Below are 19,162 nucleotides of genomic sequence, written 5' to 3'. Positions count from 1 at the left end.
TCAGAAGGGTGTTCAGTGATCCCTTTGGGCAGGGTGTGCCTGAAGGGCATTGCCTGGTGTAACCAGCCTGGCTGTTGAGTGAAGCTGTTCTTCTGGGGCTGTGCCCATAGGAAGGCTTCACGAATGATCAGTACCAGGAACTGCAGGACCCAGCCTCTCTGACCTACATCACACGCTCAGAGAACAGCATCTTTTTTGAAGTGGATGGACCATACCTGGCCATGATCCTCCCAGCTTCCAAGGAGGAGGGCAAGAAGCTGAAGAAAAGGTGAGATTTCAAAGCCTGAAATATTATCACTTCCTCGGAGTAACAGATTGAGGGTCTCTTTCCCTTCGTGCATGTGGGACCTTGCCCCTTGCAGTGTGCTTGATTCGCTGGCTTTAAATGGCAAGTTCCTTACACCAGATCATCTCTGAATCCAGCTGTGCGCTTGCCTCCAGTGCCATACTATGGCAACCAATTTTAGAAGATAAGAGCAAAACAACATTTCTCCAACTTGGTGACCAGACATAGTCTCCCTGTTTGGCTCTGAGGTGTGCAGGAGAACTCTGACTTTCCTTCTGAGGACTTCTAATACTGCATATATTCAACCAAATCTGTTTAAACTCACCAGTTCCTGCCTTCCCATCTCTCAGGAGTTCACAGACCTCCAGTAATGCTTCTCTTACATATGTCCCCTTCCTTCTCCATCTGGAAGAAGGAACAGGTCCTGCCATTACTGTCACATTATAGGATAGTTGTACTCAAACTCCACTGATTTCTCTGCAGCCTCCTAGAGAGAAATGTGAGCTAGAGCAGTAGCAACCACTAGTTAGAGGGGTGCCCACGGACCTGGGTCCAGCTCCAAGAAATGCTGTCACTGCCCTCCAGCACCCTCTGTCCTTACAGCTCTATGCTTCTTTCTGCTTAATGCCCCATTAGGTGAGCTCCAGCATCCACTGTCTCCTGTCAGTGCCTTTCTGCAAGCAGTGAGTCCTTGCCACAGGAGTCAAGGTGATGCCAAGCACTGAGAGGACTTTGCTTACAGAACTCTTTTCTTGGGGTCTCTTGGTTTCTTGTAGTTTGGGGATGTTAGCAAGTGCATTATTTCTTGGTCACTCTCCAAACAAAACAGCCTGGAGGTGGCTGGCAGGCACCATCGTTGGTGGAGGAAGAGAAGGCTGTGCCCCCAGGAACGTGCTCAGGTGGGAGAAGGGCTTGCCAATGATGTAGGTTTGAGTATCTCCTCTCTTCTCTTAGCTGTTGTTCCCATAAGGTTTTTCTTGAGACATGCAAATAATTGGTGGAGCTGTGAAATGCAAAAAAATACAAGAGAAAAGGAGAGAGGGAGGAGTGTTGTTATAGTCGTGTCATAGCTACATTCAGTTTCCTCTTAATCCCTTTGCCAGCAACTGAGCTGGCAAAGTTTCCTCCTTCTCTCTAAACCTTTTCCTAATATCTTCCTCCGTGTCCCCACCCGGGCTCTCACCTCCTGCCCTTTCCTTGTGTGCAGTTAAGATCATTCTCCCAATCGGTATGGATGAGCTGGGGCACAAGCTGACGTGCTTTTGCAGACCAAGTTGAAACGGTTCCTAGAGCAGCTGTAGATAATTCTGAGATCATCCTAGTGCCAAGCACCGTGGCTCCATTGAATGTGTCAGATGGCGGCATGGTGGCATGGGGAGAAGCACCCTGGCAGGAGGGACACCAGCAGGATCCTGGAGGACGTGTCCCTTGGCACAGACCAGGTTTTGCCCACACCATGTCTCCTAGGTATGCTGTATTCAACGAGGACGGATCCCTGGCTGAGCTGAAGGGATTTGAGGTGAAGCGCCGGGGAGAGCTGCAGCTAGTGAAGATATTCCAGTCTTCTGTATTTGAAGCCTTTCTGAAAGGCAGCACCCTGGAGGAGGTCTACGCTTCTGTGGCCAAGGTGGCCGATTACTGGCTGGATGTGCTCTATAGCAAGGTAAGCACAACTCAGCACATCTGTGCTCCTGAGGTGGAGCTGGAGAAGAAGTGTCAGAGCTGGTCGGGCACTGTGGGGAGGGTGGACTTCACTTGCACAAGGTGGTGGTCCTCGGTGCCTCTGATGGTCACTTCCATTCTATTTCTGCCGCTTTGGTCCAAAAGGGATGTTTTCAGTGTCTTTTAGTGCAAAGGCTCTTCATTCAGCTGTAACTGTGGGTGAGTGGTGTCCTTCTCCAGTCATCTCCTTCATGGAGCTGGTCTGGTGGCCCTCACCCCCTAAGGACGTTAGTGAAGGGCATTTGCTGGGGCAGAGAATGAGAGAGCCACTTGTCCGCAGAGTGGTTTATGAGGAGCACAGAGACATTGGCTATATAATAACTGGGGAGAGCAGAGAAAATGCAAGAAACTGGGGGGTGAGAGGGACCTCAGTCCTTCCATTTTGCAATGACCTTGTACAACAAGTGCTTGGTGAGCCCAACTAGTTTGTGTGTGCAACACAAAGCAGTGCTGCCACATCCCAGCCACAGCATAAACCGATGCAAGCCTCAAACCCACACTCTCTTTTCAATAGGTCACGTTAGCAGCTGCAACAGGGAGCAATTCCCAGGCTCCCTGTAAAAAGCCACACCAATTGGGTGTACGCACTCCCCATATCTGGCAGTAGTAAGGCTTCATCATTATGTTCTTGCTAGCTTTGGGATTTTTTCCTCCCTTTCAGGCTGCCAACATGCCTGATTCAGAGCTGTTTGAGCTGATCTCTGAGAATCGGTCCATGTCGCGCAAGCTGGAGGACTACGGGGAGCAGAAGTCCACCTCCATCAGCACTGCCAAGCGCCTGGCAGAGTTCCTGGGGGACCAGATGGTGAAGGATGCAGGGCTGAGCTGCCGGTTCATCATTTCCAAGAAACCAGAAGGGTCTCCAGTCACTGAGAGGTAACACCATCTTGAGGGGCCACGGTTTTTGACAGTGTGGGGGCAACCAAGAGGGTAAGGGCAAGCTGGTGTGGTGTGGCCAAGCGATCACCTGCCTGCTGGCTCAGACTGTGAGCAAGACTAATGATGGATAACACCGTACAACTGCTGCGCAGTGGCCCTGCAGAGTGGGAGGAGAAGCAGGCTGGGAAAGGGGATCGTGTGCTACCAGAGCCTTGGTCCAGGTGGGTAAAAAGTGCTTCCCTGCCTTCCCCAGGGCCATCCCCCTTGCCATCTTCCAGGCCGAGCACAGCGTGCGCAAACACTACCTCCGAAAATGGCTGAAGAGTCCGTCGTTGCAGGACTTCAACATCCGTGCGGTGAGTGGGGCATCCCTGCGGATGGCCCCGGCTCCAGGATGAGGGCTTGTCCCTTCGGAGGCGTGACCTGGGCAGTGGCTACTTGCACTCGCAAAGCAGGGTGCTAGGGACAGGGGTCCCGGGGAGATGCTTGATCCTGCGTCTAGTGGCCTTCTACTCGGCTTTCTTCGCTACCCACTGCTCTGCCCTCTTCACAGATCCTGGACTGGGACTACTACATTGAGAGACTGGGCAGCACTATCCAGAAAATCATCACCATTCCTGCAGCCCTCCAGCAGGTATGGGGCACGGGGTGGGGGGCAGTGGGGGGACAAGAGGAGGGCTTTGGTGGGGGAACTTGGTGTAATTTGGAGATGCTCTCCAGGTAAAGAACCCAGTGCCACGGGTCCGGCACCCAGACTGGCTCCACAAGAAACTCCTGGAGAAGAACGATGTGTACAAACAGAAAAAAATCAATGAGCTCTTCACTTCGGAAGGCAAGAGACAGGTAAAGAGGGCGAGGGAAGGGTGCTGGCTGTGCTGGTGGGGCTTTTCTCCTGCAACCCACATCAACCTGCTGTCCTTGCCTCCTCAGGTCCTCGCCAACCAGCCCCGGGAGGGGACGCCCAGCTCACAGATTGGTGACATAGAGGACTTCGGGGCTTCCAAGACCCTTCAGCCACTGGTTCCCGTTGCAAATAAGCGGAAGCGAGTCCCTGCAACTGAGGAGAGCCAACAGATGTCCCAGTACCTGGAGCTATCCCAGTCCTGGCGAGAGATCCTGGGTCCACCTCCACCCCTGGGCACCACCAAGGTAGGTGAAGCAGACTGGGCAGGAGATGCCCTGGGGCTGTGCTCGTCCACCCAAGCAGCTTGGGTGCTGCCAGGAGCGATCTGTGGGTCTCCTGAAACCCTCTGCACACCCATGGCTCAGGGCTACAGGGAGAAATATAACCAGGAGATGGAGCAATGTAACCGCTGATGGAGAAAAGGGGGGTCATGGTGGCTTCACAGCTGGGGCAGGACCACGATGTGGGGCTGGGGGATGGAGGGTTTGGCTGTATGGCACCATGTCGGGGGCCTGGGAAGCCTGTGCTGGTTTCTGGCTTGACTCACGTGTGCTGTCACCCCCCTCAGGAAGAGCGGCTGGTCTGGCTGCGCTACCACCAGAAGAAGTGGGAGCTGCAGGCTCGGCAGCGGCGGGAGCGGCAGAAGAGGCGGCGTCTGGAGGATGGCGGGGTGACAGCGGGTGGAGGAGTGGTCCGCGATGCCCTCTCCAAAGGGCTGAGCAGCTACCTGCGCAGGACAGCGCGCAGCATCCTGGACTTGCCCTGGCAGATTGTGCAGGTACTGGGGAGGTGACCTGCCACGGAGGGCAGCCCGGGGCGTAAGCCTCGTATCTGCACTATCTGTGGTCAAATGGCGAAGTTCAGGGACTGCTGACCCCAAGGCCACTCTGGTGTTAACCCTGGGGAGGCCAGGTGGGGCTGCAAAGCCTCAGGCTCGCGCACATCCATATGGAAACGGGAGCCCGCGTGGTCCTTGGTGGTGAATCTGGGATGTGCGTGTAGATCTGCCAGTGGGGCAGCTCCAGTTCAGCTCATGGGCAGCATTGTGCAGTAGGACATCAGAGTGACTTGGCTGACATCAAGGGTCAGCTTGAGTTGGTTGGCCAGCCTTAGCCACAGAGTTTTCTCCACGGTGTCCTGGGACAGTAGCAGGACATGGGGACTTCAACGCTGAGAGTGATGACTCTTTAGTCCCCTGCTCTCTTTGTGGCCACTATCTGGCCATATAGAACCACAAAGTGCTCTGCAGCTTAGACGTAAGCACTGATAACATGTTGGATCTCCCTGCTAATGCTAACTTTGTACGCCCATGTCCTGCAGATTGCTGAGACCAGCCAGCCTGGGCTGTTCAGGCTGTGGGCAGTGATCGGGAGCGACTTGCATTGCATCAGACTGAGCATCCCCCGGGTCTTCTACGTCAACCAGCGCGTCCCGAAGCCGGAGGAGGGAGCAGCCTACAGGAGGGTGAGAACCTGCCCCTTCTGGAAGGGGAAGCAGCCACTTGGGTTGAGATAAGGCACTTCACCTCCACTGCAAGCAGATATTACAAGCATCTGCCTTACAGGGCCTCACTCTTCCACCCCATGGATGTACTTCATCCAGTCTCCGCTCCCTCTGCTAATCCCAGCCTGCCCAGAAAGCAGGTTCTCTGTTATGGGAATTTGTAACATGCATGACCATAAACCACTGATTTCCTTAGCAGAGAGGAACACCAGGAGCTGGTCTGGCTCAGACCCCAGCTCCTTGCAGCCCTTAGAAGTGCCCCAGCTCCCGGCAGCGGTGCCACGTGGTGTGACATGTCCTGCTAAGTGTGTCCCTTGTCTCGGCAGGTGAACAGGATCCTTCCCCGCTCAAACTTAGTTTACAACCTGTATGAATACTCTGTCCCTGAAGACATGTACCAAGAGCACATCAATGAAATCAATGCAGACCTCTCTGCTCCGGACATCGAGGGAGTGTATGAGACACAGGTAACTCCTCCAGGTCCTCGTTCTTAAGGATTGCTGCATGGAAACTCATCAGCCTGAGTGCCAGGGGCACAGGGGGGATACCTGGTACTGAAAAATTCAACAACTTGGTGAGACACCAAAAATCAAAGACCCTGCGCAGCAGACTACTGGGGAATATACCTGTGTTCATACGGGCAGAGAGACTGAGTATCGGCACATGGTTTAAGGCATGTCGGGGAAAGGGGGTTCAGTTTATTTGAAGCTAGGAAGCTTTGGGGAAAGAAGGCATTTAAGCAGAAAGGGTGATCTTCCTCTGAACCAAACCAGAACCAGCCTGCTGGTGTTTGAACCAGAAACAGTAAGGTGTATCTAGGGTAAAGATGGGGGAAAACCCAACACGTGTGGAGTCGTACATAGGTCTGGGTGCCCTGTCCTCTAAAATGAGGTTATAAAAGCTTTAGAAAGAAGAATAGGATACAGCTTGAAAGTTTGGGAGGAGCAAGAACAACCTAAACAAAGTTCAGTACAAAGCAATCAAGCCAAAATTAAATTTACCAGAGCTATTAATGCTGAAAGCCTGAAAATGAAGATGGGAAAGTGGGATGCCTGCTTCTAATGAGGACACTGGTTTGTTCAGCAGCTCAAGACCTGGTGACAGGAATTTAATCAAGAAGACATTATAGTGTCAGGACCTGACCTATATGGAAGTGGCAGAGTAGGTTGCACCATTGTAAGAGTGGAGCTGTATGTTAAAGCATAAAGGCAAAGGCAAGTGCTACTAAAATGCAACATAGAATTATTATGGATCAAAAGTCTTTGCCTAAGTAGGACAAGCTTGGTGTGAGCAGTGGTACCATTAGCTACAAAATGCTTTGGGAGATGCAAGAGGCTGCAAGGGCAAAAAGAGCATCACAATGCTGGGAGTCTTCAGCTACTGAAGTTATTGGTATAGCCTGGAAGATGTTACAGTGGGGCAGGATGAAAGAAACCGGTTTTAGTCACCTTAAATTTCTGCTTTTAAGAAATTTGGAGAAAGGTCCCACAAGGCAAGGTACAACTCTTAGTTTAATAAGCAGCACCCAAAACTTATTTCAAATTACTCTGCTGAAGTGACTAGTATGCACACAAATTCATCATATCTGTAGGAGATCTGGTAGCAAACCTGAGTCCTCTCCACTACCATGGTGTTTAATAAGTGGGACTAGGTAAAGTCAAGAAGCAGCTAGCTAAGAGGAAATTAAAATTAGCAACTGAAGTAAAACAAGGGGCATGGAGATGTTTTAAAGATATAAAAGGAAGTGAGATGATCAAGGGGTTGCAGCATCTGTCGTGGAAGGGGAGGCTGAGCAAGCTGGAACTCTTCAGCCTGGAGAAGAGGTTCAGGGGACCTTCTTGATGGGACGAGTAAAGGAGAGGAGCCAGGGTCTTCTCAGTGGTGCCCAGGGAGAGAATGGGAGGCAGCGGGCACAAACTGAAACATGGGAAATTCTGTGTAAACATCAGAAAAAACTCCTGCAAGGATGGTCAAGCAGTTTGCCCAGACGGTTGTGGAGTTTCCATCCTTGGATATACAGACAACCCAGCTGGACACAGTCCTGGGGAAGGAAAGATCTGTCTTGATCTTTAGACATCTGCAGTGCAATTCTGAGCGTAGTCTTCAAAAAAATGCTGCAGGACTAACACAGGAAAATGACAAGGAGGATGTGAGGGAGGGAATGGCTTCCTTGCAGGGATGGGACTGAGGGACATGGGAATGCTTCAGCTTGCTAAAGAGATCTGAAAATGGGATGTACTAGGGGTCTGTAAAATCGAAACTGGCATGAGGGAAGCGTGATTAGGCAAGGAATGTTTATTGCTTCTCACTGTTTTGGGACTAGGTCCCACAGCAAGTCATTCAGGAGGAGTCTTCTGCAGCGGTGGAGTTGACAGCTGTAGGGTTAATAAAACATGGCGACTCAGTGGTGGATCTCCCACTGTACCAATTATCTGGTGGTTCAGATGAAGCCTTTGTCCTGTGGAGTGCCAAACCATAAGTTGCAGAGCTGCAAGATTGCCCAGATATCGCTCCACACGTCCTCCAAAGTACCTGCTGCTGTCCTTGAGGGTGGGATCTGGGGCTAGATAGGAACACATCTGAACTAAGATACCTGTTCCGTATCTCCAGCACCGGCAAGGGTGATAATACCAAACTCATGCCGCAGGCGCCTCAGGTATGTCCTACCTGTGGTTGTTAAGCTGGGTTGTTCTAGGTCTGAAGCCCCCGAGAGGAGCTTAGTAGTTGTTCCAACGCATTTCTCCCCATCATTACAGGTGCCGCTCCTGCTCCGTGCCCTGATCCACCTGGGCTGCGTGTGCATGGTCAGCAGGCAGCTCGTCAGGCACCTGGCAGGGCGAGAGGCCGAAACCTTTGACATTGAGCACCTGGAGATGCGCTCGCTGGCCCAGTTCACTTACCTGGAGCCAGGTGAGGCAGCCTGGGAGAGGAGCTCATGGGGCGCCCAGGACCTGGTGCCCGCGGGTACCACTGATGCTCTGTGCTCTGTCTCCCTAGGAAGTATTCGCCACATCTACCTCTACCACAGCTCCCAGGGCAGCAAGGCGCTTTTGGGCCTCTTCATCCCCTCACAGCGCAAAGCTGCTGTCTTTGTGCTGGACAAGGTAAGGTGGGACGTTGGAGGCTGGGGGCTTGGGGGTACTGGCAGATGAAAAGCTAGACATGAGCCAGCAATGTGCGCTCACACCCCAAAAGCCAACCTGGCCCATCCTGGGCCACAGCAAAAGCAGCATGGCCGGCAGGTCGAGGGAAGGGATTCGGCCCCTCTACTCTGCTCTGGTGAGACCCCCACCTGGCATACTGCATCCAGCTTTGGAGTCCTCAGCAAATGAAAGACGTGGTCCTGGTGGAGCAGGTCCAGAGGCGGGCCACAAAAATGGTCAGAGGGAGGAGCACCTCTCCGTGAGGAAAGGCTGAGAGAGTTGGGGTTGTTTAGCCTGGAGAAGAGAAGGCTCCAGGGAGACCTTACTGCAGCCTTTCAAGGGGGCTTATATGAAAGATGGGGACAGACTTTTTAGTAGGGCCTGTAGCGGTAGGACAAGGGGTAATGGTTTTACACTAAAAGAGGGCAGATGTAGACTGGAATTAAGCAAAAAATGTTTTACAGTGAGGGTGGTGAGACACTGGCACAGGCTGCCCAGAGATGTGGCAGATCCCCCATCCCTGGCAGTGTTCAAGGTCAGGTTGGACAGGGCTCTGAGCAACCTGATCTGGTGAAAGATGTCCCTGCCCATGGGAGGGGTGTTGGACTAGGTAATCTTTAAAGGTCCCTTCCAACCCACACCATTCTATGATTCTGTGATGGCGGTCAGGCAGCGGGAGGTTTCTCCATGCATCACACATCCCTGCCACATTTTGGCAGGGCTTGGTGGAAGGCATTTCGTGATGCACGAAGGGGAGGACCCCCCAGGACTGCGCAGCCCTGGGTCCCTCTCCCCCCAGCTCCAACCCAGTCCCCCTTGGGTGCAGGTACGCAGCAACCAGATGCCGAATCTCACCACCCTCTTCTCGGCGGAGCGCAGCGCACTGCTGGAAAAGGTGGGCGAAGAGCTGCTGCCCCCAGACAAGCACACCTTCGAAGTCCGTGCTGAGACCGACCCCAAGGCGGTCTACAGAGCCATCCAGCGGCTGCTGCTGGGCTACAAGGTGAGATGAAGGTGTGAGAAGGTCCCGCAGGGACCTTGTCTGTGCAGACACATGGAGAGGGGAGGATGCTGCAGAAAGCACTGGTGCACCAGTTCCAACAGCACCTGCACATAGCTGCTGGCCCAAAGGTCGAGGGGAGAAGCGAGTGTTGCTCAGGGACTTTGTCCTGCTTGGGGTGGCTTGTCTCGGGCAGCACCAGCAGCGAGGCCACCTCAGTATGTCCCCCCATCTCTGTGCTCAGCTGGAAAGCTGCTTGCATGGAGGTGGGTGCTTCAGGAGTGCTGGGGTGTGCTGTCCCTACCATGGGAACCTGCTGCAGGGACAGGGCATCCAGCACTGCAGGTTTCCTGCTGAGCAGAGGTGCTCACTGGAGAGGTGCACCAGGATGCGTCCTCCTCTCCTTTCCGCAGGATGAGCGCCGGGGGCCTACACTGGTCGCTGTGCAGTCTAACTGGGACCTGAAACGGCTGGCGAGCGGGATCCCCATCATTGAGGAGTTCCCCTTGGTCCCCATCCGGCTGGTAGATGACATCAGCTACTCGGTCCTGGACTGGCAGCGCCATGCCGCCCGCCGCATGATCCGCCACTACCTCAACCTGGACACCTGCCTCTCCCAGGCTTTCGAGATGAGCAGGTGCCTGGGTCGGCCACGTTCCCCTGGGGCTGCCATGCCCTTGCTGTGACCATGGGAGGCTGCCTCATCCCTTGAGGGGACAGGCAGGGGCCCCCGTCTTCTCTGCGGCTGTGCTCACCCCAATGACTGTTCACCTCTCTGCACCCCAGGTACTACCACATCCCCATTGGGAACCTCCCTGATGACATCTCCACCTTCGGCTCTGACCTCTTCTTCTCGCGCCACCTCCGTCGTCACAACCACTTGCTGTGGCTCTCACCCACGGCCCGCCCAGACCTGGGGGGTAAGGAGGCTGATGACAACCGCCTGGTTATGGAGTTTGATGAGAGAGCCTCTGTGGAGATTAACAACCCCGGCTGCTACTCCACAGGTGAGGAGGGAGTAGGGTGGTGGCACTGAGCAGGTGCAGAGCTGGATCCTGTTCTGCAAGCCCTGGAGAGGGATGGATGCGGTCTCCAAAGAATCTCTGTGTTGACAGTAGTCACCAGCAGCTTTGGCGTTTCAGCAGCAGTCTGGGCAAGGTGCATGCAAGGGGCACGTCCTGGGGCAGGGAGGTCTCGCCTGCAATGCGTGCAGGCATCCGAATGCAGTCTTTCCCAATTCATGGCCACTGACAGCAGCACTCGGAAGACCACCTGCAATGTGTCAGCCCAAGGACAGACTAGCTCAACTGGTCATCCCTGCTGACCCAAGGACAGGTCTTTCTCAGATGCAGAAGCAGCTTGAGTGGTAGTCGGTTCTTTTGAGCTCCTCTGCTGCAGCTTCCAGAAAAAACTGGTGGTCCCCAGAGGGTTAGTAGGTCCAAGTGTTGCTGGAAGACAAGTGCCGGTCAAGACAGTCAAGCCTGTGAAAGCATCTCCCCGCTTGGTGTGGCAACACTTATAGATCACCCTTAGAACTGTGAAAAGCACTTCTGGCAGAGGGGCAGGGAGGGTGTCCTTGTCAGTCCTTTGCCCTGCCTGCCTGCTGAGAGGTTGTGTTTGCTGTTAGTGTGTCTGGAGCTGGACATCCAGAGCCTGGCTGTAAACACGGTGTTACAGTCCCACCACATAAATGACATGGAAGGAGGCTCCAGCATGAGCATCAGCTTTGACGTGATTCAGCAGGCATCCCTAGAAGACATGGTGACAGGGAACCAAGCTGCCAACATCCCAGCCAGCTATGACGAAACTGCCCTCTGCTCCAACACTTTCAGGTATTGCTCTAGGAACCAGCAGGAGGTGAAGCATCTGGTCTCCATCCTCTCATTCCCTCCTGACTTTAGCCTTTCCCAGACTCGTGCCAGCAATGGAGCTTGTGGGGTGCTCTAAATATAAATTCAGGCCTCGAGGGCAGGGCAGGCATCTTCTCCAACAGACTTTTGAAGATCCTGGGCTCAGAACTGCCTGGTGGCTCAGCCAGCAGATGTATGGGAACGTTGGTGAAGACTGCCCTTTCCTGTTTCTCCTTTTTTTGTGCTCCACCAGGTTATAGAGGCACATATTTACCCTGTGGCTCATGTGCTGAGGGCTCACATGTTTCTGCTCTGGCAGAGATCCTGCTCTGAATCCTCCAGCGTATCTGAAAACATGTCCCTCTCTGGATGGGGGTAAGGGGTCACTCGTGGCTTGTGGGGTGATGCTGGTCTCTGCTCCCTGGCAGGATCCTGAAGAGCATGGTGGTGAGCTGGGTGAAGGAGATCACACAGTATCACAACGTCTATGCAGACAACCAGGTCATTCACTTTTACCGCTGGCTCCGCTCTCCTTCATCCCTGCTCTATGACCCGGCACTGCACCGCACACTCCACAACATGATGAAGAAGCTTTTCCTGCAGTAAGTGAGACCTGGAGCATGCCAGGCTGGTGAACGGGGAAGGGACAGTCTTGCATTAGTGACCAAGGTGCTGTTGGCACCCACAGTCACTCCTCTGCCGCAGCCTCCACAGAGGTGGGCAGTAGGTTGGACCTCCCATACTGTTTGGGTGAGCTCCCTTGCCTGGCATGGCCAACACACTTGACTCCTGACTGTGCTGGATCAGCATGGCCTCTACGGGTGGCATCTGCTCCTCGGGCTTTGCCTTCCTGCCTGCTGACTCCTGCTCTTGTGCCCTGCCCGCAGGCTGGTGGCTGAGTTCAAGCGTTTGGGCTCCTCAGTAGTTTACGCCAACTTCAACCGGATTATTCTGTGCACCAAGAAGAGGCGCATTGAGGATGCCATCAGCTACATGGAGTACATCATCAACAGGTGGGGTGAGCTCACCAAGCTGGGCCTGGAGATGAGGCTCCCGGGTGATGGAGCTGCGGCAGGGCTTGGGGCCAGGAGGGAGGATGCAGATTTTTTGCCTTTTGATGGGCCTCAGCACTGAATTCCTTGAGGGACAAGACTTCCCAGTTCTCTTGGTGTCATGCCTGGAGAAGGGGCCTGTCCCTTAGCTGTCCTCTATAGGTAATATTCCAAGAATACTCATAGGATTCAATCCAGAAAAGACCTTTAGGAGAACCTGAGGTGCCCAGCACCTCCTCCCCTGGCTGGCTTTCAGTATACCAGCCATGGTACAGGCACCTTGACACAAGCATAGGGAGCCAAGACTCCTAGGGCATGGCTTCCCCTGGGGTCCCCACCAGTGGCTGGATGGGAGAGGGGGGTACCCCCTCTCTCCTTGCCAGCACCACCTCCTCCCCACAGTGTCCCACAGAGAACACTCTGAACTAGGGACGATGCCGATGCTGGGGGTGACTTCAGTCTCTTCCCTCCAGCATCCACTCCAAGGAGATCTTCCACTCTCTGACCATCTCCTTCTCGCGCTGCTGGGAGTTCCTGCTCTGGATGGATCCAGCAAATTATGGAGGTATCAAGGGAAAAGTGGATTCTCGCATTCACTGTGGGGAGGTAAGAGATGGGAAGCGCTCGGTACCCCCGGAGCAGAGTGCTGGGGGGTTGAGCCAAGTGGGGTGGCGTTGGCTGAGCACGAGGAACCACTGCGATATCGCTGCCTCCTCCAGAAGGACACTAGCAAAAGGCAAGTGTTGGAGGAGGAGGACAGCGATGAAGAGGAGGAGGAGGTGGCGGGGGAAGAAGAGGAAGAAGAAGGGGAGCCGAACGTGGAGGAGCTGCTGGAGAACAGCTGGAACATCGCGCAGTTCCTGCCCCAGGCTGCCTCCTGCCAGAGCTACTTCCTGATGATCGTGTCGGGTGAGCTGTCCCAGGGAGCAGACTAGGTCCGTTGTGCCTCCCCAGTGCCAGGCAGAGCCTGGAGCGGGGTGGCCGCTGGCGCGGGCTGGAGCTGGAGCCTTGCCTGTGTCTCCCCAGCCTACATCGTGGCCGTGTACCACAGCATGAAGGAGGAACTGCGGCGCAATGCCCCCGGGAGCACCCCCGTCAAGAGGAGGAGCACCAGCCAGGTGTCCCAGGAGGCACTGGGGGAGATGGGGGCCCTGCCTGGTGAGTGCTGAGCCACGGGGCAGCCCTGGTGCAGGTGGAGAGCCACTCACCTTGCTGTCCCCATATGCCACTGTACAGCTCAAGTGCTCTCTGCTCCATCTTTGTAGGCATGATCACCTTCTCGCAGGACTACGTGGCCAATGAGCTCACCCAGAGCTTCTTCACCATCACCCAGAAGATCCAGAAGAAGATGGCTGGTTCTCGTAATGCCACTGAGCCTTCAGACATGTTCCCAGTGCTGCCTGGCTCCCATTTGCCACTCAACAACCCGGCTCTGGAGTTTATCAAATACGTTTGCAAGGTCAGCGAGGTGGGCGAGGCACCTTTTCTGAAGTTTTGCGGTCAAGGCTCAAATTCTGGTCCTTGTCCATGGCTCAGATTTGCTGCAGCTTTCCTCCAGCAGTGATCTACAACCAGTTTGTCTTGCCCTGCATCTATACAAGGTCACAAGGATATGAGCTGTCCTGGTGAGGACACTCTTCTCTGCTAGTAGGCTTATCTGGCTGTTATTCTTGTAGGTCCTCTCCCTGGATGCCAACATAACCAACCAGGTGAACAAACTGCGCCGGGACCTGCTGCGCCTCATCGAGGTGGGCGAATTCTCAGAAGCAGCCCAGTTTCAGGACCCTTGCCGCTCCTATGTGCTCCCTGAAGTCATCTGCAGGAACTGCAACTTCTGCAGGGACCTGGACCTGTGCAAGGACCCTGCCCTCTCCCAGGTGCAGCCTCTTTCCCGGGGACACCAGAAGCCCCACCATAGCAGTGCTGGAGGCCGGTCAATCACATTACCCATCTTCTCTCTCAACCCCTTTGCTTTGCAACTCTGCTTGCTGCTGGTGATCTACCTCACCTAAAGGCCGTTTTCTCTTCACCTCCTTTTCTAGCTGCTTGTGACAGCTCTGAGCATCCCTTGGCTTTGGCTGATGCTCCGTCCTCTCCAGAAACCGGTTTCACCATCCCAGTGCTTGGGACTCTTGGTGCTCACCTCCCTCCTCTTTGCTCCTAGGATGGGTCAGTGCTGCCCAGCTGGGTCTGCTCCAACTGCCAGGCGCAGTATGACTCCGATGCCATCGAAACAGCGCTGGTGGAAGCCCTGCAGAAGAAGCTAATGGCCTTTGTGCTGCAGGACCTGGTGAGTGCGGGGCTTGCCCGTCCCCCTGGCTGACTGAGGCTGGACACATTCACTCTAGCCCTGGCAGAGGGACTTGGCCTCGTCTCCTGGCCCACCTAAAACTCCTTGGCCTCCAGGTGTGCAACAAGTGCCATGGCGTGAAGGAGGCACACATGCCCGTGTACTGCAGCTGTGCTGGAGACTTCGCTCTCACCATCTCCTCCCAGGTACCACCCTCCTGCCTAGCCCAGCCTTATGCCAGCAGCTCCTGGAGGAACAGCAAGGTGCCCTGCAGTGCCCTGTTCCTCCTCTGCCTCTTCCTAACTGCTTCTCCCGTGGGACCTGCTGTGCTGCCCTCTGCTCCGCCAGCCCTGCCCAGCCACCCCGCTGGAGCACCCCCGCTGCCCGGGAGTGCTGAGCAGCATCCTTCCCTTCCTGCTCCCTTCTCTCCAGACCTTCATGGACCACGTCAACGTCTTCCAGAACATCGCCCGGCACTACGGTATGGCCTACCTGCTGGAAACCATTGAGTGGCTGCTCCGCACAAATCCCCAGCTCCAGCACTGATGCAGTGGGCTGCTCCTCCTGCCTCCACTGTGCCAGTTGGGGCACAGGAGAGTGGTCGTGGACGCCCTTAGCCATGTGCCGGATCAGAGAAGCTGCACACCCTTCCTGCAGCAAGGGAGGGAAGGTGGGAGCCGTGCCAGGGACTGGGCTGTCCTGCCCCCAGCTGCCTGGCATGGGGGTCTGGGGGCACCAGGGCCTGGAGCTGTGCTCTGCAGGTCTATGCTGGCCCCCAGGTGTGGTTTTAATGTTGAATTTCTATAAATAAATGGATTGTGGAAGGCAGGTGTAGTTTTGGGAGGGGGGGAAGGAGGGACTGTGGCCCACAGCTCCCACCCATGGGGGATGCCTGCAGTTGCGGGGAGTCGAGCTGTGTCCTTGCTGAGCAAGAAGGACCAAGAACCTGTCCCCATCTGATCCCTGCCTGCCTGGAGGCAGGAAGGCTGCAGCCTGGCAGTGCCCCCCGGCTGTCCCCTTCCAGCTCCAGGGGAAGGGGCTGCCAGCACCAGAGGGGTAGCCCAGGAGCACTTTGCCCAGGAACACGCTTCCCAAATGAGTTGTCTGGGCACCGAGCGGCTCTAGAGCCAGAGTGGAGGATCCCAAAGGACTGTAAGATGCTGGAACTGGGCAAGGGGCGCAGACACCGGAGGCAGGATGGAGCGCCATGGGCTTTCTCTCCTGGGTGGGATTTATCTGCTCCCACAGGTGCAGAGGGCAGGCAAGGCTCTAGGGATGCTTTGCTCCTCAGCTGCCCATCGGCCATCTCCTGCAGACACGGGTGGGAGGCCCTGGGGGCTGACGCTGCCCCACTCCAGCTGTGCCTGATACCTGGTCCCCCTGCACCTCACCCAGCCCAGCTCCTGGGGACCCTGGCACGGGCAGGCTCAGCTCTGTTCACCTTGGCTCAGCTCAGCAGAGGTCGGCACAGCGCCGGAGCCCCCCCCAAGGCGAAGCGGTCAGGATGCTGACCAAGCAGGAGCTCTCCTTCGGCGGGTCCTGGGACATCCGTGCTGAGCTCAGCCGAACCCTCCTCGCTGGGCAGCAGCTGGCAGGACAAAGAAACCTGGGTGGGCGCAGGACAGAGACACGGCGAGAGCGACCTGCCCTTCCCGGGAAAGAGGAGTCAGCCACAGCTCTCCCGGGACTGATGCCCCACGCCCACCCGTGCCTTTGCACCAAACAGGCTGGAAAAGGTCCCTGGCTGCCGACCCCAAACGTGCTCCCCCACAGGAGCTCCCCGGACCCTGCTTGGGGCACCAGGGCTGGGCTCAGGAAGGAGTTTTTTCCCCCGGGCAGATTGGCACAGGTCCCGGGGGGAGTTTTGCCTTCCTCTGCAGCACTGAGCACAGCCCCTTGCCGGGGTCCTCGGGGCCACTTCTGGCCAGCGAGTCCCTGCTGTTGCAGGAGCAGGAGTCCAGCTGTGCCCTCCAGCCCTCTGCCTCTCTTGGCAGGGGAACCTCATGGACCTCCATGTCCCCAGGTCACCTGGGGCTCTTCCCTCGGCAAAACATGGCCTGCTTGGAAAGGCTGCAGACAGGCGTGATGCTCCGTCAGGAAGGAGCCGCTGCTGCCCGCCCGGCCGTGCATGTGAAAAGCGGAGAGCGGAGCCTTGGTTTCCTCTGCTGGAGCTGCTCTTTCCACTCTCAGTGATCACCCTCAGCTGAGGACCTGGCCTCTCACAGGGAGTGCATCATCACTGACTGAAACATGAGTGAAATAGGAACTCTTCCTTCTCTCAACTTCTTTGCCTTTGAGTAATCAGGGTGGTGTTTCTGCAACAGAAATTAGGAAGACCACACCAGTACATAACCCTGACGTACATCTGTGCAGGACGGAGGTGTGCTTCAGTGATTGTGGGGCTCCTCCCAGGTTTTTATTTGTGCTTTCCAAGAAAAACAGCCAGATCCGCTTTGACCATGGTGTGAATCCAAAAGAGATTGATGAAAATCAGAGCTTGTCCCTGCCTGCCCGGAGAACCTCTGGCACAGAGCGCAGAAGAGGTGACTGTTGGCCCCAGAGGGGTGGGAGGTTACAGGGGGATTGTGCATGTGATGTGGCCACAGTGGTAAAGGTAGTCCCAAGGCTTGAGAGCTTGTGAAGATGCCCTGGCCCTCCCAAGTTTGACATGAACATGAGGATGAATTAAAGCAATGTTGGAGGTGCTGGGAGTATCCAAAACAAAAACAAGCTGCCTTCTGACCAGCACTTACCCTTTCTTCAGGGATGCTCCAATAGCAGATTTCTGGAAGGGCAGCTGGATTTGCTAATTAATTTGGTGGTTTTCTAGCTGGTTTCAGCTGGGATAATTTTCTTTCTAGCAGCTAGTATAGTGTTATGTCTTGGATTCAGTACGAGAAGACTGTTGATAACACACTGATGTTGTAGTGCTTAGACTAAGTCAAGGATTTTTCAGCTTCTCATACCCAGCCAGCAAGAAGGCTGTGAGGGGCACAAGAAGTTGTGAGGGGACACAGCCAGGGCAGCTGACCCCAACTTGCCAAAGGGCTATGCCATGCCCTGTGACATCATGCCCAGTATATAAACTGGGGGAAGGTGGCCGGGGGGGATCACTGCTCGGGAACTAACTGGGCATCAGTCGACGAGTGGTGAGCAATTGCATTGTGCATCACTCATTTTGTATATTCCAATCCTTTTATTGTCATTTTTTTATTGTTGTTATTATTATTATCACTATTATTTTCTTCCTTTCTGTTCTGTTAAACTGTTCTTATCTCAACCCATGAGTTTTACCTTTTTTTTTCCCAGATTGTATCCCCCATCCCACTGGGGTGGGGGGGAAGTGAGACCGCGGCTGTGTGCTTAGTTGCTGGCTGTGGTTAAACCACAACAGCCAGGTTCACTCCCCACCCAGGGACTCCCTCTTCTGCTCACAAAACCTTGGTGCTACTGCAGAGGTACCATCCCTGGCAGAGCACAAGCACAGGACACAATCTTTGGCCAGGGACAAGGAAGCTCCCAAGTCCCAGTCCCCTTCATGTAATCCTGTGTCAGCAGTGTTGCCTTGTCTCTGGACCCCGGGGCTTGCTCCATGAATTGGTGCTCTGTGTCACTGCCCTGCTCTGTCACTACTGACACCCTTTAACACCCTTGGACACAGATGGCCTCATCCTGCTGCTGGTTAAACATCTGCAGCTTCTTCTCTGGAGGCTCCATGGTGTGGCTGTTCCTGAGGCTCACCCTCTGTAGAAACTGCTGTAGAAATTGTGTGTCTGTGTGTATCATCTGCATTGTTTCTAGGCTGGACCTACAAATGGGAACCACAACAACCATTTCACTGGACTGAACCAGGGGAAGCCCAGGGTCTGGTTGCACCAAACTCGGCTCTACTGGGAAGGAGAAATCCCCTGGTGCCCAAGGCCAACTGAATTTGGCTACTTCTTCTACCAAAACCAGGGAAACTAGCTTTACTGGGAGACCTTTGGGGTTCGAAGAGGAAACCTCAAGCTTTGGGGCTTGTTCTGCACTCAGTACCTCTTTGCCAAGCCATACGACAATGCCGACGTGATGTGGATGGCTGCGGTCCAGGGCAGACAGGCTGCAGCCCTGCCAGCAGAAGTACACCATGGGGCTGCTGTGCTTCAGGTGGAGCCGGCTGCATGGCCGGCCCCAACTCTGCCCACGCTGGGTGTAACGCAGACATATATGCTGTGACTTGTTAGCCTTATTCTGCAGGTTAATGATTCACCTAGCACATTTCCTGCTGTAGGCACCCAAACCTCCCCATCAATTGTAGAAGCTCACAGTCAGATCTGACACACACAATGTTAAGCAAACCTGAAGCATGTGGGATTTTTTTTCTCTTGTCAAGCTGCTTTGGTTCCTTCATCTCATTTCTAAAGAGATGAAAATACCAGCACACGGTTTACCTAGGACACCAAAAGAAAGGAGACTGTGCTTTCCAAAAATGCCCCAACCCTGTGACCTTTTCTGCTCTCCAGCTTGCCAGCCCACATGATTTCTGCCAAACCT

General features: G+C 54.8%; 1 protein-coding gene across 1 annotated transcript in view; it reads left to right on the top strand.

Moving 5' to 3' along the window:
* POLE (DNA polymerase epsilon, catalytic subunit) overlaps positions 1-15,316 on the top strand; it is a 28,969-nt gene extending 13,653 nt beyond the window's left edge. Inside the window, exons 23-48 of the mRNA XM_049805205.1 lie at positions 111-268; positions 1,754-1,949; positions 2,670-2,884; positions 3,141-3,243; positions 3,441-3,521; positions 3,608-3,730; positions 3,818-4,036; positions 4,360-4,569; positions 5,112-5,255; positions 5,621-5,761; positions 8,051-8,204; positions 8,292-8,398; positions 9,264-9,440; positions 9,851-10,074; positions 10,224-10,444; positions 11,065-11,269; positions 11,716-11,889; positions 12,175-12,300; positions 12,813-12,945; positions 13,059-13,248; positions 13,366-13,497; positions 13,605-13,798; positions 14,016-14,216; positions 14,504-14,629; positions 14,746-14,835; positions 15,062-15,316. Of these exons, the coding sequence (XP_049661162.1) occupies positions 111-268; positions 1,754-1,949; positions 2,670-2,884; positions 3,141-3,243; positions 3,441-3,521; positions 3,608-3,730; positions 3,818-4,036; positions 4,360-4,569; positions 5,112-5,255; positions 5,621-5,761; positions 8,051-8,204; positions 8,292-8,398; positions 9,264-9,440; positions 9,851-10,074; positions 10,224-10,444; positions 11,065-11,269; positions 11,716-11,889; positions 12,175-12,300; positions 12,813-12,945; positions 13,059-13,248; positions 13,366-13,497; positions 13,605-13,798; positions 14,016-14,216; positions 14,504-14,629; positions 14,746-14,835; positions 15,062-15,175 (4,158 nt within the window). The 3' untranslated portion in view covers positions 15,176-15,316. The remainder of the gene's footprint in view (positions 1-110; positions 269-1,753; positions 1,950-2,669; positions 2,885-3,140; positions 3,244-3,440; positions 3,522-3,607; positions 3,731-3,817; positions 4,037-4,359; positions 4,570-5,111; positions 5,256-5,620; positions 5,762-8,050; positions 8,205-8,291; positions 8,399-9,263; positions 9,441-9,850; positions 10,075-10,223; positions 10,445-11,064; positions 11,270-11,715; positions 11,890-12,174; positions 12,301-12,812; positions 12,946-13,058; positions 13,249-13,365; positions 13,498-13,604; positions 13,799-14,015; positions 14,217-14,503; positions 14,630-14,745; positions 14,836-15,061) is intronic.
* Positions 15,317-19,162: the final 3,846 nt, after the last annotated feature.

The sequence above is a fragment of the Accipiter gentilis genome, chromosome 7 (assembly GCF_929443795.1).
Source record: "Accipiter gentilis chromosome 7, bAccGen1.1, whole genome shotgun sequence".
Taxonomy (NCBI): Eukaryota; Metazoa; Chordata; class Aves; order Accipitriformes; family Accipitridae; genus Astur; species Astur gentilis.
This window is presented reverse-complemented; position numbering and strand designations above follow the sequence as displayed.